General features: G+C 34.2%; 2 protein-coding genes across 2 annotated transcripts; both read left to right on the plus strand.

The window, feature by feature from the left end:
* The first annotated feature begins 5830 nt into the window (after nt 1–5830).
* LOC112024910 (accelerated cell death 11) lies at nt 5831–22215 on the plus strand. The gene is made up of 5 exons (XM_065762448.1): nt 5831–6193; nt 6319–6494; nt 8428–8490; nt 20738–20916; nt 21797–22215. Exons 1-5 carry the CDS (start codon nt 6041–6043, stop codon nt 21913–21915), a joined length of 690 nt encoding a protein of 229 aa, XP_065618520.1. The 5' UTR covers nt 5831–6040; the 3' UTR covers nt 21916–22215.
* LOC136062428 (accelerated cell death 11-like) lies at nt 15637–18897 on the plus strand. The gene is made up of 4 exons (XM_065761450.1): nt 15637–15998; nt 16120–16295; nt 17959–18021; nt 18771–18897. The coding sequence occupies exons 1-4, from the start codon at nt 15813–15815 to the stop codon at nt 18895–18897; spliced, it is 552 nt and encodes a 183-aa protein (XP_065617522.1). The 5' UTR covers nt 15637–15812.
* Nucleotides 22216–23241: the final 1026 nt, after the last annotated feature.

The following is a 23241-nucleotide window of genomic DNA, read 5'->3' on the forward strand; positions in this document are numbered from 1 at the left end:
ATGCATAAAACTTATCTTGTGTTGGGAACTTCCCCAAAATTCCATATAGAGTCCCTTGGTAGGACGTTCGTTGGAGGAACCCACACTTTTGGGATCTGGATGTTGAACGCACTAAGAGAAACTTTTCTTCCTCTAGGTGTTTCCTAGCTTTGGAGCCATGCTTGTGAAGGGACTGCTTTTTCCCTATCCTTTTTCCCAGTCCCCAGCGGAGTTGCCAAAATGTGAGAGTGCTTTTTTTCTTAGCACACAGGCCCAAGTAGAGATAAGGATCCCGGGCCCAAATACTTGTTGTTTTGGTGGACTAAGCTTGGTTCACCGCAACTAAATGGGGTTGATTACAAACCAAGTTGTGCGCAAGTCACATAAAGCTCCTCAAGATGAAAAATGAAATTCCTCCTAAGCAATAAAATACCATTATAAGTGTTTTAGTCTCGTAAAATGACCATTTACACTTATGAAATAAATAAAATAAGTGTTCATAATGTTCACAATGAGAAGGAGATTGAAATAGAGTATTTAAGGCTTATCTTTTATTGTATAAACATTTAAAAGAGTTCTTTCACTTGGTACCCCGGGGCGTACTGTTGTGGGATCCCGGGCATATGTTGTGGGATCCCGGAGCGTACTAGGCCTGTAAGAACCCAGAATCTTTGGTTCTCTGAACTATATGATCTTTTTCCATGTTTATTATGCAATAGAGTTTTGTCCTTTCCTTTTACTTCTATGGGTGCTATATAAAAACACACTATACAATACACATATCTTCAAATAATTGTTAGTTTCTTAGATTAGGATATACATTTTAATACATATACATATATGTAAATGAATTTCATGAGAATAATTCAGCCACGAGGATCCTGACCCCAATTCTCACAGACTTAGTGCTTTTGCACAAGACTTGTGGGATTTGGAACTCAAGTCTGAGTGGCTTTGCTAGGGCTTTGCCTTTCAAGATAGTTAGGTGAGAAGGATTTTAGCAAGAAACAGTAAAGGAATTGATTGTGGATTACAATATGCTCACTAAGACGTAATACAAGGTCCAAATAAGCTCAAAAATTACAGACTTAGATGGCTATCTAAGCCTCTAAGATTTGCAAAGTTTGAATCCTTTTGAATCCGAGTATGTGCTATAGTGGCTATTCTTGGGGATACCGGGAAATATTCTTCTGTTTTTCTTGAGTTTTACAGAGTTATCTTAACGATTCTCCTATGGTTTTTCTATTCTGCATCATGCCCCTTAATGTTGGTTGCTTCCCCCTTTTTATAGTGTCATTTTAGGGTTTGGATACCATTGATTCTTCCCCCTTGGCTCCTTGGGTACCAGAGCCCCTGTTATGCCAGCCATCCTGACCGTTGATTCTTTCTCTGTTTCTCATAGTTTTCATCTTTTAGTCTTGTTTTCCTAAAAGCCACTTATTGACTTTCCATTTTGGATAGCTGACATTTACCCTCTCTTCTTTCAAGTCCTTTTACCTTTGGACTTAGCTTTTTGCCTGTCCTCCTTGCTGTCATTTTTCCCAAGTGAGCAGAATTCTTTCCTGTTGGGTTAAAGGTTTTCCAGCCACTTCCCTTTATAGTTCTTCATTCTGGGTTCCTTGGGGTACCAGCCTTTTGTTCATGAATTGTCACTCTCCAGGCTCTCTGATTCTTTGCTGCACCACTGGGTGCTTGAGAGGGGCATATTTGTTCTTCATTTCTTGTATTTCGTGGTACTCCTTTTGAGCTGTCTCAATCCCACTTTAGTTGTGCTGCACATCTCGAGGATCCCGAGGATCCTGAGCCTTTAGCAGCCTCTGGGGATCCCGGCCTAGTTCTTTTATTGGAATTTGCTGGACTTTTTTTAATGGCCTTTTTTGCTGGAAATCTGAACATACATAGGGCCTTGATGTTGATTCTTCTTGTTGAACGAATTGGGCCTTCTTTATTTTTTATGGAATGGGCTTTGTTGTGAAATTTTGGACCTCAACAAGCTACATGTTTTTAATTCGAGTAATATACATGTGTTATGTTTTCCTATGTATGCACTATTTTGAGTCAATGTGCTATTTTGAGTCATTCAACCTATTGTGGTCTTTTAAAATATATATATATATATATATATATATATATTAATTTTAATTTTAATTTTACTTTATTTTATTTTTAAGATTTTGATTTATGAAAGTTTGAGCTCATTGTGCTCTTGCTCACACCTCATCCATTGGGTTCATCTTCTTAGCCCATGACAATGTGTTAAAAATGCTTGGATTTAACACAACTCTTGTATCTTTTTAATTTGCACATTAATTTGCTCAGAAATAAACTCTTGATATTCATCACTAATGATTCCACATTGGAATTTTGGTTAGGTTAACCTTGTTAACCCCTTTAAATTATTTATTTGAGTTACATGTTTTTAATTCGAGTAATATACATGTGTTATGTTTTCCTATGTGTGACTATTTTGAGTCATTCAACCTATTGTGGTCTTTTAATATATATATATATATATATATATTAACTTTTATTTTTATTTTACTTTATTTTATTTTTAACATTTTGATTTATGAAAGTGTTGAGGCCCAAAATTTCACACCAAAGCCCATTCCATAAAAAATAAAGAAGGCCCAATTCATGTAGCAAGAAGAATCGACATCAAGGGCCTATGTATGTTTAGATTTCCAGTAAAAAAGGCCATTAAAAAGTCCAGCAAATTCTAGTGAAAGAACTAGGCCAGGATCCCCAGAGGCTCGGGATCCTCGGGACGCACAACATGCTCTAAGTAAGATTGAATCAACTCAAAGCATAAAGGATGAAGGACAAACAGGTCTCAAGCGCCCAGTCATGTGTCAGAAAGTGTAAAGCAAACATTCATGAACAAAGGAGCTGCACCTCAAGGAACCAAGAATGAGAAAACCATAAGTAGAAGTGACTGGGGAGGAGCTTTCAACCCAGCAGTAAAAGATTCCAATTGTTTGGGAAAAATGACAAAGATGGAAGGCAGCCAAAAGCTGAAAAAGTGAAGAGGGCCAAAATAGCTAGGATCAGCAATCTGAGGGGACCTTGGAATAGAACGTTAACTAAGGGCTTTTAGCTTGGTCAGACCAAAAAGAAGAAATTATGAGAAAAAAGAAAAGGACCACCCCTTGGGTAACTAACACAGTGCGAGCTCTGAGGGGCAAAAGAGAGAAATCGCTCGTGCCCTAGAGCCCTAGAGTCACACTATAAAAGGAAGAGAAAACCCATGCTGAGGGACATTCATTGATCACCATTTTGATTTGGGAAAAGATATCACAACAGAGCCATAGAAAGAACTCTGTAAACCCAAAGAAAAACAGAGGACTGTCTCCCAGTATCCTAGAAAATAGCCACTATAGCACATACTTGGATTTGAAAGGATTCAAACTTTGCAAGTCTTAGAGGTTTGAATAGCCATCAAAGTCTGCAATTTTTGAGTTAATTTGAACCTTGTATCATGTCTTAGTGAGCACACTGTAATCCACAATTAAGAAAAATAATGAAATACCTCATATTGATTTGAGGATCTCTAACAATTATTTGGTGTATTCCTTTATTACGTTGTCTTCCTTTACTATTTCTTGCTAAAATCCTTCTCACCTAACTATATTGGAAAGCCACTCTGACTTGAGTTCTAAATCCCACAAGTCTTGTGCAAAAAGCACTAAGTCTGTGAGAATTTGGGCCAGGATCCTCGTGGCTGAATCATTCTTATGAAACTCATTTACATATATGTATATGTATTAAAATGTATATCCTAATCTAAGAAACTAACAATTATTTGAAGATATGTGTATTGTATAGTTTGTTTTTATGTAGCACCTATAGAGGTAAAGGGAAAGGACAAAGCTCTATTGCATAATAAACATGAAAAAGACCATATAGTTCTGAGAACCAGCAATCTGGGTTCTTACAGGCCTAGTACGCCCTGGGATCCCATGACAGTATCCCTGGGATCTCACGACAGTACGTCCTGGGGTACCAAGTGAAGGAACTCTTTTAAATGCTTACATAATAAAAGATAAGCCTTAAATATTCTATTTCAATCTCCTTCTCATTGTGAATATTATGAACACTTATTTTACTTATTTCGTAAGAGTAAATGGTCACTTTACGAGGCCAAAACACTGATAATGGTATTTTATTGCTTAGGGGGAATTGCATTTTTTATCTTGAGGAGCTTTATGTGACTTGCGCACAACTTGGTTCGTAATTAGCCTCATTTAGCTATGGTGAACCAAGTCTAGTCCACCAAAACAACAAGTATTTAGGCCTGGGATCCTTGTCTCTACTTGGGCCTGTGTGCTAAGAAAAAAAGCACTCTCACAGAAAGTTTGTAGCTCATTGTGCTCTTCGCTTGCTCCTCACACTTGCAAAATTATTCTTAAATTGACAAAGTTATTGGGTACTATAAAAATACAACAATTTGGTATTTCATTCTCTTACATAAATAATGAATATAGTCTTGAATTCAATTAGTATGACTCATTTATTATGTAAAAGGATAGAGTACTTCATTATTGTATTCCCAAATACTGACAAATTAATTACTTATTCTAGACATAAACTAGTAATGAGTAATGACCCTTTCCATCCCTTAATAAAGCTTGTGTCCGGAGCAAAATGCCGCATGTGCTAATAGATGCTAGTTTTGTATTTGTGAAGGATAGGATCTGCTATGGAATTCATTGCCATGTATCTAATTTTTATTTACTTATTTCATTTTAAAATTTTGAGTACTTTTTACAAGGGGGGAAAATATTGTAAATTATGATTTTTTTTTTGAAACCATTGTAAATTGTGATTGTTAGTACAAAGTATAGCACTCATAGTCATAGTAAGACATAGTATTTCCATTAAAAAAAAAAATTACAAAACAAAGCATTAAGACTGGCTGTGTCATCGAATAAATTCAAACGTGTGAAAGCCGAGCTTGTTTGGCAAGTATATTTATTTGAAATAAAAAATAAAAAAAAGAAGTTAACAACACAAAGCATCAATACCGGCCGTTAGGGCTGTCCACGGGTCGGGCCGGGTTGGTTTTAGCCCCAACCCAGACTCAACCTGCCGGCGTCGGGTGGAGGGGCGGAGGAACCCGAAACCGACCGTCGGAAAAATCGGTCGGTTTGGTTTCGGGTGATACATAGTGTCGGTCGGTTGCCGGAAATAAAAAAAGGCATCAAAATCTGAAAAAAAAAGATTCGCTAGAATCTGTGATTTACGCCGGAAACTGGAAAATTTTTGTCGGGAACTGAATTTTTTTTATGAAATCTGCATTTTTTTGGCTAGAAATTGCTGGAATTTGGCCGAATATGGCTAAATCCCACCAGATCTAACTGGATCTGGTCGAGATCTTGCTATATCTAGTTGAGATCTCGCCGGATCTAGCTTGTTTTTCTAGATTTGGCCGGATTTTTTTGTAGCTCCGGTCGGGTTCGGGTTGCTCGGGTTTTGGAGATGCAAACCCGTCACTCGACTCGTCGGTGTCGGTTTTCATGAACGGAAACCCACCGCCGACCGACTGGACCTTCAGTTCAGGTCGAAATCGGGTTGGCGTCAGACGGTTTGGCTGGGTTGTCGGTTGCCGGTCGGGTCTGGACAGCCCTACCGGTCGTAGCTTTGCTTGGTTTTCGCCACAAGTAGCAAAGAATAAATTCAAACGCGTGAAAGTTGAGCTTGTCCAGCACGGATTTCAACAAATTTTTCTTTAAAACTGGGTTCTACAATACTATTCGCACATATAAAAATTATTTTGTTACAATATTTTTTGTTTTTAATTTTCAGTTTTTAGCAATAAGTAGTATCCAAACAGACCCTAAGTGTTCAAAAGTAAAATCATGTAAGAACCAAAAGAAACTTGTTTGACTGCACTATTTTTGAAAACTCATCATAAAAATCATGTCCCAAAAACAATTTGCAGACTAGTTGTGCAGCTAGCTATTCACACTTCTCTACACGCTGCTATATAGCCTATATTGTTACTAAAACAAGCTAACCTTCTGTGTGAACCGTGATCTAGCTCTCTTGCAATGGCGGCGACATGGGACAAACCCGTGAGGAAGTTGGCAGATTCAACTCGGACAATCCGCACATCAAGGTCAGCGACCTGGTTCAGTTTTGCCGTATCAGTTATACTGCTATCTTCTACTTTGGCATCACTGTTAAGTTTCCGGACCTGGACCCCCAAACTAAGGTTTGTGTGAACCATAGAATATATAATTTTGATTATAACTTACAATATATCTGCTTCAACCATATAGAATATTACTGCACTCAGTTTGCTCAATCTGTCTCTCCTTATATGTAATATAACCAAAGGTGGATCACTTTTTGGAAGCCTCAAAGAAATACGACACAATACAGGATTTAGTGGAAAGTGAAATCAAGAATGGTACTGCGAGGGATAAAGGTAGTCCATGCAGAACCCTGGCGCGACTTAGGCGTGTAATTGACTTGGCGAGGGAAGTGCTTGAGCAAATTCTTACTAGCGGCCGGTACGTCAAATCATCGATTTTCCCTATCTTAATTCTGTGTGTTTTCCATTAAAAAAAAAAATCTTTGTTTTTAATTTAACAAACTTAATTAAGGGTTCTTCTAAAAAGAAAAAAAAGAAAAAAAAAAGAAAAAACTTAATTAATTAAGGGTGTCCATGAGTTGGTTTGAGTTGGGTTTGAACTCAACTTGAACCCGACTTGAGCCTACTAGGTGGCTGAAAATATAACCTACCATTGACTAAAGAGTAGCACTAGGAGGCATCGAAAAAATAGTTGTAATTGTAGCATTACTCTAATCAGATTATATGTGAATAAAAATATCTTATTAATATTGTTGGGTCACGATTTGTAGCCCAAGCCCAAAAGATGTGAGATGTGAGCCCAATGAGTCCAATACAATGAATTTGTAGAGAGTGGGTGAAAGAGATAGGCTATTTACGAATTTGAACAACGGCTAATAAGGATTTTAAAAAATGAATAAACACAAAAACACACTTAAAATCTGATTCAATTGGTATTTGAGGAGATGAACTATGAATTGAACTATTATTCCTGAAAGCTAATATAGTCCTTAGTGCTACAGTAAATCTTCTTCTCTCCTCTTTTTCTATATCCTCCAATCCCCCCCTCTTATGGGAGGTCTTTTACATTATATAGTTTCCTTTCAGACCATCTTGATCGTACACTTGTTAATCATTTAAGTTTTCACTCGAGTATATGTCCCATCAGGTATCTTCTTTGGCTCTCTGTGAATGGTGGTGGTTGAGACTGCACTATTCAGGGGTCTTCTCCACATAGATGCGGCCAGAAAAGTTGCTACAATGCATTTAATGCGGTGGTAACAACTTTAATTATTAGTGTGTCATGATTCATGTGTGTAAAGGGTTTTTTTTTGGGTCACCTTGACACCTTGAGATTTAATTGGGGAGTTCTTCAATTCGGGTTAAAGAGAGGACATTAAGAGCATGTATGACATCGGTTTCAACTTTCAGGTTTTAGTTTTTATATATGTATAGTTTTTTAAAATTTTATTTTTTCTTATATTTTTTTACTTTTTCAAAAATGTTTAAGGTGTATAAGTATACTTTAACATATTTTCAATAAAAAGTTAGATAAATTATCTCCAAATGGACGCTAAGTTTGAAATTCCTTCATAGTCAAATGGTCAAAGAAGGCTGCCATTTTGTACCCTAATGAAAATACGAGACGTATTAATAAACAATATTCATGCCTAAGTAATGTATGGAGAGAAACATAAATGACACAGCAAACTGTTGGTGATGAATTTGGAAGATTGAATTGGATTTAATTATATAAGGAAAGTACTAGAATAAGAAAAGAAAAAATATTAGAAAATTACTAAAATAAGAAAAGTAGTTTGCATGAATTAATAAAAAAGATGCTTAAGAGTCTTAGCTTAGCTTAGGTGCACTTTGGCGATAGTGCGCGCTAACAATACAATACATAAATATTGCTTTAATTCTTTGGCAAAAGCCACATTTCGTGGTGAAGTGACCCATTTAGTATCAACAAAATTTGTTCAATAACAATTATGCCTGTTCTACGACAACTCGACTGGTCTGGATGCAAAGTATTACTCATTTAGCAATATTCTTGGACTTTTAGCTGTAACTTTATTTACCAGTTCAGTGATAGAGTACTCATCCAATGGCAAACTCTTACATCCAGCAATAATCCAAGATTTGGAGTTTTACTTTGCAGAGTATACAACTCCGCCATTATTGATTTTTTAGCTACAAGTCCGCCAAAACTTCACAAAAATAATCAAAATGCTCCTATGAATGCCAAAATCACCCGATGGAGACTGTAATCTAAATTCCTGTAGTTCAATTTTATTCCTGCTCGGCCCAGGCCTCTCTTAGGTCTTTGGCTTTTAGTTGAACATTACTAATTTTTTTGTTTATGTGGTAAGAGTTGCTGCACAATCGATCGAGGGGAACAGTCAACAATCAAGCTTTGATTTTACGCTTTTGAGGTAGGTCTTCTTCTTTATTTTAGGAATCTATATATGTTTTATTGTGTATTTTAGTGTTTTATTTTTTTATTTTTTTATTTTTTATTTTTATGATGGATATTGGCTCAAGTATAAATTATAGCATAATATGGATAAAGTGATTGAAAACTGAATTAAAAAAAAATACTGTATGAATCTAAATCTATTAGATATTGCTTTCAAAAAAAAAAAAAATTATTAGATGTTTATTTAATATTTTATATAGCATAATTTATGTAGCATTTTTGTCCATTTGACACACTTCTATCTAATTCGTCTATTTCCATCTACTTCAGTTCATTTCGATTTACTTCGAAAAAAAATATTAATTAAACACAAAAAAATAATAAATAATATATTTGTAGAGATAAAAAGATAAAAAATTACTTGTAGAAGTCTTAAAAAAAAAAAAAAAAAAAAGAAGACAATACTTGAAACAAATGTTTTTTTTTTAATATATTACACTTTATTGGAAAATAGTTATATATTCTCACATGTTACGCAAGGTTGCAACTAGAAATAATAAAATAAAAATTGTACTTTAATCAAACTTGGACATGTGTCTTAATAAATTGGGAACTGTGTGAAGGAATTTTCCCTCTTCAAGCTGAAGCTGATGTAGTGAAATGGGCTTTGTTGTTGGCAGCCAAGTTAGAATTTGAGGGTATTTACATTGAGTCTGACTCTAAGATATGTTGTGATGCTCTTATGAATCCTAGTCAAGCTTCGCCTTGGAGGATTAGATCTATAGTTTTGGAGATGCAGGTTCTGCTTTCTGAGCTGTCTAATGTTTTTATCACTAATTGGGTTCCTAGATCAGCCAATATGGTTGCCCATTATCTAGCAAAGAGGTCCTTGTCTTGTAATTTGTTTGGATCTTTTGATTTTGGTTGTTGCCTCCCTAATTTTGCTTTTGTTGTTTGGGGTGATTCTGGCAGCTAATGTGTTTTTTGTTGTCTCTTTTTTTTCTTGTTAATATAGATTTTTCCTTCATAAAAAAAAAAAGTATCTTCCCAATAAAATTTATATAGGACCAATTTAATTAAGCATGAAAATTCGTTACTGATGAGTGTAAACTCGTCAGTGCTTGTTCGATGGATTGAGACGATCTTCCAGCCCTTTGAGATGAACACCGGTGTGGTGCCTGCCACGACGCCTCCGATGCCAAAGTTAGTAAGAGAGTACTTAAACAATATAATGCAATTGGAAAAAATTCAAGAGAAAGATCTCAGTGAGTTTTCTGTGTGTATCTACCTCTTCTTGGCTAATGTGGGAGGCTTATATATGTCCTTATGGCCTCTAGCCGTTGGAGTAGTTATGGAGGTCTTAATGCTCCTTTTGGTAACGTCTGGGGCTGTATAATGTGTCTTCAATATCCTCCAACGGATCATATAGTTGTCTCTGTAACCGCTCTTGGGTTTGATTGCCTGCATTGAATGGCCTAGATTACTTCGTCAGTAATGCATATCATTGATGCACCTAGCCAGAGGTTGAATTCGTCCGTGTCGATGTAATCGTCAGTAAGTCCATGAACTTCGTCAGTCCCATCAGTTTTCTTTTTTGATTACGAATTTCTGATGGATCAAATATTATAAAAAACTGGTCGCACCAATTGATCATTCTTCTTACACTCAAGAATTTTGACAAGTTCATCCAAGCACCGAGTAGAGAATGCATAGTTTTCAGAAAATACGATTATTGAAATATTGAACTTTCAATAGTTTTAAAAAGTTCAGTAGAAATTTGTTCTCCAATTAGGAGATTATTATTGATGAAGGTGTGAATACCCTGCTGACACAAAGCGTTATACAAGTGACTCGTGAAACTAGATAGTATCTTCACCTTTAAAACTTAAGAAGACATCAAAGTTCTTTGATCGGTGAGTGAAAGCGGAAGAGGAGGCTCCTCTGCTGGTTACAAGCGCCATTGGATCTCTATGAGTAGATGGATGAGAAAAAAGATCTGAAGGTGAAAGGAAGACGTGAAAGGGGTTGCCAATATATGACTGAGAAAAGTTACCGACGAATTAGGAAGGTGAATTCAAGCAAGTGGATATTTTGAAGAAGGGCTTGCTTTTGGTGTGACGCTGACATACAACTCTTCGAAATTTCAAGTGCCACATATTGATGCTTTATAGTTTTTAAGACCCTTTATTATAATTTATAAACAATTCAACTTAACGAATGCTGTTCCAAAAGCCCTTCTTTTTTTTCTTTTTTCTTTTTGAGAATAAATGGTAGATCAAAGTAATAGCAATAGATTTAGATATCCATGATCCTACAAAGTTCAAAGAGAGGTTTACACGTTTTTAACTTTTCTAGAAAAGTACCAATCTTTTTTTTTTTTTTTGGAGAAAAGAAAAATAACAAATTTTAATCTTTAGAGAGGTTCTTCTCAGAAAAATCTTTAGAGAGGTCCACACATTTTTAACTTTTCTAGAAAGTATCTTTTTTTTTTTTTTTTTTTTTAAGAAAAGAAAAGAAAAGAAACCATATTTAGTCTTTCAAGTTTCACCACTCCTTCAGTTATCAAAATTATTCTTTTTCCTACGAAATTCCTCACTTTTCCATTCTTGAGATTCCTCACTCACTCAGATATATTTTTCCTGCAGATTTCCCCTCTTTTCCCAGAGGTTGCCTAAAATCAATTCTGCTATTCACACCACAACAAAGAGGAAAAAGGAAAAGGGAATGTGTGAAATGTTCATCGATTTATTGTACATTAATACGCCGGCTAAAAAGCAAAAAATTAATTAAACATTGATCCTTTATTCTTGTGCATATAGTTTTATGCTTCTAACATGGACACGAATATAAGTCCACCTTTATGGTTGAAAGATATAAGCGTACAAGACGTGGAATCAGAGGAGACTTTGATTTGATAAAGTCTTGATTTTACATTGCTGTATCATTGAATTTTTTTGTGTGAAACCGAGAATAACTCTTTGAACTTTTTTATTTTTATTTTTTTGATGTAAAATATTCTTTGAACTTTATCACAAGTTACAATCATACCGGTCATTGCGGTCTAACATTTCACATACAAAATCTACTCCTCAGTCCTCACGCGTAAACTGGGCCCTTAAGAAAAAATCGACCTTATAGTGAATTCATTTTCTGAGAACAGTAAATAATACATAGCTTCTCAGTACTTGGTCAATCGAACACTTTCCTTATATTATTTTTTATAAAAATTTGGCGCCTTTCGAATTATTTTAAATCAATATGCCAACAAAAAAAAAAAAAAACAATTAAACTTTGATCTTTTTTTTTTTTCTTGTATAAAATTTACAATAAATCTTAAGTTATAACATATTTGACAATTATTTAGATAACAAGTAATTAATAACGAATATAATAAAGTAGTAGGCCATATGAAAAATTTCCTACCCACTCAAAAGTTATTTGTTGTGAAAATTTTTGCCTATGTAGTAGTAGTAGCAATTAATAGCACTACTCATGATTTTATGCTTCTTAACATGGACATAAATAAGTCCATTATTGTCATATATGTTGAAAGATATAAGCTGGCGTCTGCGTACTACACATGTTTACCACAGTGTGGCGTTCTCAATACTCTTTAGTAATAACCAAAGGAAAACGAAAAAGGAGCGAGAAAACTCTTTATCCTAACAACATTACGTACTATAATGAGAAAAAATGTCACCTTCATTTTCCAAACAAAATAGTTTTTCAGCTCTTCACTTTTCTATTCTTTCAACCTAACACACATTAAGAAAAATTAAATATTTTCTACGCTCTTACTTTTCCATTCCCCAGCCAAACAGACATACTCTTCCGTGCCTCCTTCATTTAGTCACCTTCTTTTTAGACTAATGTGTGAACCCATTTTCATGCATGCCCGAAAATTAATACCTCGTCTTTGACCCGTGGTTAGGGTCTCGTGTGGGGTTAGGCCATTTTTGTCATACGAACCTAAGGATCCGCCAAAGGGTATATCCTGATATTTTGAATTCCATCCGTTTTTTAAGGAACGAATTCCATCATTTTTTTTTTAATCTCATTAATGTACACATTTATATGTAAACACATAGGTAAGTATGTGTATATGTTTTGTGTATTTTCGATTCGGTTAACGTACACATTTATGTGTCTCAATTCCATTGAGCTATAGATTTATGTGTCCATTTGCGTTAATATACTTATGTTTATGTGTTTATATATTATCCTCAATATATATAGAGATAGGTTCAAGTTACATCTGGTATTTTTTTGTACTGTAGATTTTTAATAGATCCAACGGTTGAAAAAATAGCATTAAATGATTAAGGATTTTCACCTTATTTACCTAATTAATAACTAATTTTCTCTATCTTTATTTATTACTTTCCATAGACGTCATTGGATGTTATTTAACTGTGTCCCTTTCTTTCTTTAAAAAAAAAAAAAAAAACTTTTGCAAGCTTAGTAACGAAAATTATTTTTATTATAGAACACAGTTTTGACACTCTGCCACCTTCTCTCGTTGACTGGCACTCCACAAAATCTGATGCTTTCTTTACATAAACACTCTTCTTGTCCTGCTCCTTCTTTATTTTATTTTTGTCTTCAATAGATTTGAGTTTTGTCATGTGTTTTTGCTATAATGCGTTGAAACTGGAAACCACAAGGCTCTTGCTCATTTTGTGAATTGTTTAGGGGTAGTTCTGGCAGGCATAGTGTATTTATAAAATCACAAATTATATATCTTTAAATCTTTCTCAAGGGAAACACTTTTCAAGTAACAAGCCTCTCTGGATTGCCTATATATTTACCGCCATGTACCAGTCAGTAATTAGTCACATTGGTATTTGGGCTCCTCAATAAAACCACACTTTTCTTTCTTTGTGAACCTGAGGGAAGAGGAGTCCATTCTTCACTGAAATCAAAAGTGGAATTCATACCCAACTGGAAATCCTCCACCAAATCCACCACCACCAGGGAAGCCTCCCTCTAAAGTAAATGTAAATGGCTGTCCCCCACCAAAGTTGAAACCACCCTGTTCGTTTTTCTTCATTGCTGAGAACCTCATATGCAGCAGGCCGACACCCAAGGATTTTGAGAGAAAAAATTTAACTTTTTTAGTCTTTGTTTTTTGCCTAAATTCAATACATCCAGCAATTTTAGGAAGAAAGGGACACAGTTAAACAACATTCAATGAGGTCTATGGAAAATAATAAATGAGGATAGAGAAAAAATATTATTAATTAGAAAAATAAGGTGGAGAGTAATAATCATTTATTACTATTTTTTCAACCGTTGGATTTATTAGAAATTTACGCTATAAAAAAGGTGTAACTCTTTTAAGGGTTACACCATGTATAACTTGAAACTATCTCATATATATATATATAATATATATATATATATAGAGAAATGATATGTCAACAACNTATATATATATATATATATATATGTAGTTGCATGTTTATATTGATGAAAATATTGTTGGAAACATCATAGTACCGTGGGTCCAGCCCACACTTAATAAAACACCTCATTAAAGAGGTAGTTGGACAAGTGGTGAGAAGTCAGCAAAGTGAAATGAGTTTGTTGGTAGCTTGACCGAAAGAGAAGAACCATCAACATTTATGAAGGGATGTACAAAAGTCAAGCTATATAAATGAAGATGTGATGTTAAACTTGTGAGACACGTTGAAGGAAGAAAAGAAGAAAAGGAAGAAGAAGGACGAAGAAGCTGAAGAAGAAAAAATGAAAAAGAAGAAAGAAGGAGAAGGAAAAGAAAAGAAGAAGGAGAAAGTGAAAAAGAAAAAGAAAGAGATAAAGATCAGATATACTTTGGCATGTGTGTTAAAGTTGGTCTGACCATGGGTGGCTGTGAATAATAATAAAAAGTGAGAAAAATATTATTTAAATAAAAGAAGGTGTTGAATAGACAAACTAATATGAATATTTTATAAAAATGAGTATGTAAAATAGAAAAAATAAGTTTTTTTTTTTTTTCAAAATATAAGGAAAATTTGCATCCACTGTGGATGCTCTAAGGCCATTCGGCCATTTGAGGAAGTGTAAAAGAGTGAAGTCCCAGAGTGTGAGGACTGGTGCAGCCTTGAAGAACTGCGTGAGTAAGAGCAAGCAAAAGAGAACAGAAAAATAGAGAGCAAGAGAAAATTGTGAGAGATACACAATGAGAAAGAGAGCAGTGAGTGAAAAGAAAAAGAGAGTTTTTTTTTGCTCAAGTTGTATATCTAAGTGTTGTAATTTCTATTTAATATAGTGAAATTATTCGGAGTTTGTTCCGTAGTTTTTCCCTTCAAGGAGAAAGGATTTTCACGTAAATATTTGTGTTCTTGTGTAATTGTGCTTCCACTGTACTTGTTAAAATTTATTTACAGTTATATAAAATTTTTCCTAACAAATATAAACACACTACTTATTGATGGAATATATGTGTGTGTTTTTATATTCTCGCCAATATAAATGTTTGTATGTTTATGTTTCATAATATATGTTTACGTGCATATTTACGTATTTATCATTTCTTTGTGTGCAAACATGGATATCAACACACACACAAACATATGTACGTGTGTGTGTATATATATTATGAAAACATATATGCATATTTATGCATTTTGAAGTTTCGAACCTAAGAAGAATTTGAAGTTTCGAACCATGCATTTTGTGGATCCAAGGCCCACCTTGGGTACCTCATCCATTAGGTTCATCTTCTTAGCCCATGACCAATATTATTATACTAATGGGCCAAGAATGTGTTATAAATGCTTGGATTTAACACAACTCTTGTTTCTTTTTAATTTGCACATTAATTTGCTGAGAAATAAACTGCTTGGATATTCATCACTAAAGATTCCACTTTGGAATTTTGGTCCAGGTTAACCTTGTTAACCCCTTAAAATTATTTATTTGAGCTTCATGTTTTTAATTCGAGTAATATACGTGTGTTATGTTTTCCTATGGATGCACTATTTTGAGTCAATGTGAAGTCATTCAACCTATTGTGGTCTTTAAAAAAAAAAATATATATATATATATATATATTAATTTTTATTTTTATTTTACTTTATTTTATTTTTAAGATTTTCATTAATGAAAGTTTGCAGCTCATTGTGCTCTTGGCTCGCTCCCCACACTCGCAAAAGTAAGAACCAAGAGAAACTTATTTGACTGCACTGTTTTTGAAAACTCATCATAAAAATCATGTCCCAAAAACATTTTGCAGACTAGTTGTGCAGCTAGCTTATTCACACTTCTCTACACGCTGCTATATTGTTACAAAAACAAGCTAACCTTCTGTGTGAACCGTGATCTAGCTCTCTTGCAATGGCGACACGGGACAATCCCGTGAGGAAGTTGGCAGATTCACTTCAGGTGCTCGCCGATACTGTAAACTCGGACAATCCACACATCAAGGTCAGCGACCTGGTTCAGTTTTGCCGTAACAGTTGTACTGCTATCTTCTACCTTGGCATCACTGTTAAGTTTCCGGACCTGGACCCCCAAACCAAGGTGTGTGAACTATAGAATATATAGTTTTGATTATAACTTACAATATATCTGCTTCGACCATAGAATATTACTGCCCTCAGTTTGCTCACTCTGTCTCTCCTTATATGTAATATAACCAAAGGTGGATCATTTTTTGGAAGCCTCAAAGAAATACGACACAATACAGGATTTAGTGGAAAGTGAAATCAAGAATTGTACTGCGGGGGATAAAGGTCGCCCATGCAGAACCCTGGCGCGATTTAGGCGTATAATTGACTTGGCGAGGGAAGTGCTTGAGCAAATTCTTACTAGCGGCCGGTACGTCAAATCATCGATTTTCCCTATCTTAATTATGTGTGTTTTCCATTAAAAATAAATCTTTGTTTTTAATTTAACAAGCTTAATTAAGGGTTCTTCTCAAAAAAAGAAAAAAAGAAAAAAAAAAAAAGAAAAAAAAAAACTTAATTAATTAAGGGTGTTCATGAATTGGGTTGAGTTGGGTTTGGACTTAACTTGAACCCGACCTAAGCCTATTAGGTGGTTGAAAACATAACCCACCATTGACTGAAGAGCAGCACTAGGTTAGATCGGAAAATTAACAGTTGTAATTGTAGCATTACTTTAATTAGATTTATATGTGAATAAAAATATCTTATTAATATCATCAATTTTTTTTTTTTTTTTTTTGGTGAAGAAATTTTCAAAACTATTTTAATTATTAGTGAGTGTGTCATGATTCAAGTGTGTAAAAGTTTCCTTTTTTTTCACCTTGCCACACATTGAGATTTGATTGGTTAGTTCTTGAATGCGGGTTTAAGAGATGACATTAAGAGCCTGTTTGATACCAAGTAATGTTATAACCACAAACTGTTTTACAACATTTTTACAAATTATTGATGTGACTAACTTCTTATTAGTTTTTATCTAGGCCTATTATTAGCATAATTTTTTCATTTATTAATAATCACTCATCACATCAGTAATTTATAAATTTTTTTATAAAAAGTTTATATCTCTAGCATTACTCGTTTGACATCAGTTTCAGTTTTTAGTTTTTAGTTTTTATGTATAACTTTTTAAAACTTCATTTTTTTCTGCATTTTTTTACTTTTTCAAAAATTTTCAAGGTATAAGTATAGTTTAGCACATTTTTAGCAAAAAGCTAGATAATTTGTTCCCAAATGGTCACTAAGTTCAAAATTCATTCATTGTCAAATGCTCAAAGAAGGCTGCCATTTTATAACCTAATGAAAATACGAGATGTATTAATAAACAATATTCATGCCTAAGTAACGTATGGAAAGAAACATAAATGACATAGCAAACTGTTGGTGATGAATTAGGAAGATTGAATTGGATTTAATTATATAAGGAAAGTACTAGAATAAGAAAAGAAAAAATATTAGAAAATTACTAAAATAAGAAAAGTAGTTTGCATGAATTAATAAAAAAGATGCTTAAGAGTCTTACCTTAGCTTAGGTGCACTTTGGCGATAGTGCTAACAATACAATACATAACTATTGCTTTAATTCTTTGGCAAAAGCCACATTTCGTGGTGAAGTGACCCATTTAGTATCAACAAAATTTGTTCAATAACAATTATGTCTGTTCTACGACAACTCGACTGGTCTGAATGCAAAGTATTACTCATTTAGCAATATTCTTGGACTTTTAGCAGTAACTTTATTTACCGGTTCAGTGATAGAGTAGTCATCCAATGGCAAACTCTTACATCCAGCAATAATCCAAGATTTGGAGTTTTACTTTGCTGAGTATTAGCCGGATCTACAGCTCCACCATTATTGATTTTTTAAGCTACAAGGCCGCCAAAACTTCACAAAAATAATCAAAATGCTCCTATGAATGCCAAAATCACCCGATGGAGGTCTGTAGTTCAATTTTATCCCTGCTCGGCCCAGGCCTCTCTTAGGTCTTTGGCTTTTAGTTGAACATTACTAATTTTTTTGTTTATGTGGTAAGAGTTGCTGCACAATCAATTGAGGGGAACAGTCAACAATCAAGCTTTGATTTCACACTTTTGAGGTAGGTCTTCTTCTTTATTTTAGGAATCTATGGGTCCATTTGGATACAACTTATTATTGCTGAAAACTGATTGTTGCTTAAAACACTGTAGCAAAATAATTTTTAAATGTATGAATAGTATCGTGGGACTCATTTTTAATATTTTTAATGCATGAACAGTGCTTGAGTGCACACACTATTCATGCACAGTACTTCTTGTCCCTCAAAAGTCATTAAGTCCAGCTAAAAAAAAAAAAAAAAAATTAAAACGCAACGCCACATTCAGTGGAAAGAAGTGCTATCCAAACCGGCACTATATATGTTTTATTGTGTATTAAAATTACTTGTAGAAGTCTTAAAAAAAAAAAAAAAAAAAAGAAGACAATACTTGAAAAAAATGTTTTTTTTTTTAATATATTACACTTTATTGGAAAATAGTTATATATTCTCACATGTTACGCAAGGTTGCAACTAGAAATAATAAAATAAAAATTGTACTTTAATCAAACTTGGACATGTGTCTTAATAAATTGGGAACTGTGTGAAGGAATTTTCCCTCTTCAAGCTGAAGCTGATGCAGTGAAATGGGCTTTGTTGTTGGCAGCCAAGTTAGAATTTGAGGGTATTTACATTGAGTCTGACTCTAAGATATGTTGTGATGCTCTTATGAATCCTAGTCAAGCTTCACCTTGGAGGATTAGATCTATAGTTTTGGAGATGCAGGTTCTGCTTTCTGAGTTGTCTAATGTTTTTATCACTTGGGTTCCTAGATCAGCCAATATGGCTGCCCATTATCTAGCAAAGAGGTCCTTGTCTTGTAATTTGTTTGGATCTTTTGATTTTGGTTGCTGCCTCCCTAATTTTGCTTTTGTTGTTTGGGGTGATTCTGGCAGCTAATGTGTTTTTTGTTGTCTCCTTTTTTTCTTGTTAATATAGATTTTTCCTTCATAAAAAAAAAATGTATCTTCCCAATAAAATTTATATAGGACCAATTTAATTAAGCATGAAAATTCGTTACGAATTGATTGGACATAATAAAAATAATTTACTCCATGAAAAGTCAAATGATTTCCCACAATTAAAATAAGGCTTCAAGGTGTGCATCTTAAATCAGTGAAATGATAATTTTTTCCAAAATAGTGGGATTCATCTAGCCAAAGGAAAAAAAAAAAAAAAATAGAGCACAAACTCCATAAGAATTCAAAATGACATTTCAAAGGAAATTAAGGGTCCGTTTGGATAGAACTTATTTTGCTGAAACTGAAAACTGAAAACTGAAAACACTGTAACGAAATAATTTTTAAATGTGTGAATAGTACTGTGAGACCCATTTTTAATAAAAAAAGTTGCTGAAAGTGTAATTTGTGGGACTCGTGAATAGTGCACAAGAGCACTGTTCACAGTTGACTTGTTAACAATTGCGGGCTAAAAAAAAAAAAAGAACAAAAAAAGAGAAAACGCGTGAAACGCGAAACACAACCGTGGACGTAGAATCCAAACACATTTTACAACAATAAAACACGTTTCCTAAGAAATATTAAAATAAATATTTAATTGAGTAATTTATTTATTTTTGCGATATCTCACTCGATTCAAACCTAATTTTGTTTATGAACAATCACATTGATGGGAATTTCATGGTCTTTACTGTGTTATCAAACTTAATCCAATTAAGTGGTTGGATTTTATTTAAAAATTAAGCATATTTGGTCATCTTAATGAAAATTGACCCCCCAAAAAAAAAAAAAAAGATCTACCATTTGAACCATGAAATTATGTCCCTGAAATTAGAAATCAAACTTCCATCAAAATTAAGAGGCTAGACAATTAAAATATACGGTATCAACAAATTAATGGTATTGAAATTCAGGGATGAATTGACTTCTTCTTAATAAACAAAAGATATTAAGACCCATTTTAGGGTTGTAGCGAAGTTTTTTTTTTTTTTGAGAAACCAGACCCTCAGTCTGGGCTTTATTGAAAGAAAAAAGGATTAATGAACATCAAAGCCCACCAGAGGGGCAATGTCAGCAGGCATAACAGTAGACCATACTTGACAACCAACCAATTCCTTGGCTTTTTTGGCCAAGGCATCAGCCACGATATTACCACTACGAGGTACATGGACAAACTCAAAAGATAGGAAAGCTGATACAAGAGTATGAATATCCTCCACAATAAAACCATACGAAGACAATGCTGCATTTTCCTGTGAAACCGCATTGATAACAATCGCCGAATCTCCTTCGAAGATAACTCTGTGAAGACCAAGATTTGCCGTGAATTGAACCGCCCGACGGCACGCTAAGGCTTCCATATCCGAAACTGAGTTAGCCAACGGCATTGACATGGATAATGCTCCAATGGCATGGCCACCCCAGTCACGAATAATGACTCCTATTCCAGCCGTATTAGAACCCTTGAAGATCGCTGCATCGACCCCCCCCCCCCCCAACAACAAAAAAAAAAAGATCTACCATTTGAACCATGAAATTATGTCCCTGAAATTAGAAATCAAACTTCCATCAAAATTAAGAGGCTAGACAGTTAAAATATACGGTATCAACAAATTAATGGTATTGAAATTCAGGGATGAATTGACTTCTCCTTAATAAACAAAAGATATTAAGACCCATTTTAGGGTTTTAGCAAAGTTAAATACAATTTTATCATGTAATACAACTATTGGCTTTGCATATATGCAAACTATTTTTTCATAGATCTTTTTTTATGACAGGCAAAATACATTTGTTGAGACATTTGCAGTAGCTTATGAGCAAGTTTTTGTTCCATATCCTGGATGGACTGCCGGTGAATGTTTCAGTTCGTCCATCGGGTTGTCCAAGAATATTGTGCTTGGTGCATTGGAAGAACTTCCTCCTCCAGACCTCTTATTGAAGATTTTAAATGAAGATGGTAAGAATTCCTCGTTACATTGCTAGTTTTAGTTTGTCCAAATATAAACTTTTATACATTCTGGTTACTGTTTAAGCTATGATTCTAATTGCATTTATTACTGCACCATTCTGAAAAATCAATGCCCATTGTTGCACAAACAATGACCAAACTCAATATGAACAATTATTTGGGACCTCTCCCACTAATAGTCAACTTAAGGAGTATGGTTCTTCTATTTTGTCGTGCTCCAATCTCAGGAACAAACCAAACTACAATCAGTCAATCATGTTCCCGCCTCTACGTCTTCCTTGGATATGGTGTTGAGCATAAAGGATACAAGTGTTATTGAAGTCCTATTTCCATGAATCTAAAGATCTATTGTTCCATCGAAGGCTTTTGCTTTCTATTTGGTAACTCTATTCAAATTGCTCACAAGTCACAATCATGTGTGTTTTACAAGTAGACCAAATGTATCGAGTTTGAGTGTGGTTCATGGTCAACTAAGTAACATTTTCAAACAATCTCACACACCTAGACGTACGGTTTCAATATCTAGTATTCAAAGTCAAATTGGTATCTCGTAATCCATCTTGATATATACACTATTGGAAATTTAGAATGTCATGTGTCGACATGTTTGGCCCAAATCTGGCGTGCTAACCTTAACCAGGTGAAGGCATAGATTGAGGCAATTCCTATACAGCTATACACTGATGATAATGCAGAGTATTTTTCTCACATTTCTAATAGTTTAATTTCGATATCTGAGTTTTAATCATGCTATTGTTCGACATATATGATAAACACGATTACACCAGTAGTGAATAAGTTTTCACTCGACCAAAAATTGACTTCCTTATTTGGTTTTGTTCTTCTGAATTTTCTTTGCTTTTATCAGAGGATTCATTGAAGGAGCATATTCACAAGTACATTAATGCGGCAAAAGTTGTTCTGCAGTACATTGACAGCGTCTTCCTATCAACTGAGACAGGGGCCGAGATGCTTAGGACGATCTAGTTTAAATTCCATTCTGGAAAGTGCTTATGAAGGATTGATCAGTTTGTAAAACATTGGCATTGCAAAACCAGTTTGATTTGATAAAGAAACCTGTACGCTGCTCTACTGGTTTCAACTACGAAAACTATGTCAGGAGTTTGTGCTACATAAACAATGTGTGTTTTGATAATGATGTGAAATTTGATAACTATATGTTTTCTTATGGATCGTCACCTCAGATGGGATTTGGAATATCAACTTTCACTTACTACAGCTATCTAGCCTACTTAACCATTCACATGTTACCCTTTCTCACATAAAAATGGATTTTGTTAATTAAATTTTTAGTGAAACCCACTATATGAAAAGAGTGATTGTTGATCCTAGAATATTGAATAATTTAAACTCATATGTATGTATATATTACTTATACATAAAGTATGTATGTAACATTGTTTAAGATATAATAATTAGTCTTCACATAATTCAAAATAATTTCCTTTTCATTCAAGTTTGTTTTGTAAAATATTTACTTGCTTAAAAAATTATTCATTGATTAAAACTATCATAATTGCAAGTCAATATCATTAAAAGTAAAAACGTAATCCGAGACTTCGATGAACATGCAAATGCAATCAATTCCAAAATATATTAAACTTTACAACAATCAAAATGACACAATGGATGAAAAGAGCAAGCTATCCGATAAGAAAATCAAGCCACATCAAGATTTAACAACTAATATACTTTCTTGTAATCTAAAGCTTAAATTGTGTGAAAGAAATTTTGAATAATGGTCAAAAAGTAGTGGAATTTAAAATTCCATGCAACCACACAATCTGACTATCTAGAAAACCTATCAACAAGAACAAACACGGAGTCTACTCCCCTTTGAGTTTTTGGAAGTCCTAACGCAGTCCATTAGTAGGTCCTCTCAAATTGATTATGTGAAGCTAATTGAAGAGAGTGATGCTGCATTAAAACAAATTAATGTCTCTCTTAAAAAACTCTCTCAAAGTTTCTGCAGACTTTTTCTTTTAGAAATTGTTCTTTTGACTATTATCCAAAATTTCTTGCTCACTTTTGGCTCACTTTGTGGAGGAGGTTTGACATGAGCTTAAATTATAGCAGTATCATGCACCTCAGACTGATGGGCGCAAATGAAATTGAGGTGAGGCCATGAATAGAACTTTGAGGAATTTAAATTGTAGCATTTTCCAGGATAAGACAGAGCCATAGGATAATGCACTTGCAAAAGCTGAATTTGACTACGTGTTGTCCATAGTTTTACTAGACAATCACCATCCTCTATTATCTATCATGGAAAGTTCTGAAACATGCATTGAA

The sequence above is a fragment of the Quercus suber genome, unplaced genomic scaffold (genome assembly GCF_002906115.3).
Source record: "Quercus suber isolate HL8 unplaced genomic scaffold, Cork oak 2.0 scaffold_19, whole genome shotgun sequence".
Taxonomy (NCBI): domain Eukaryota; kingdom Viridiplantae; phylum Streptophyta; class Magnoliopsida; order Fagales; family Fagaceae; genus Quercus; species Quercus suber.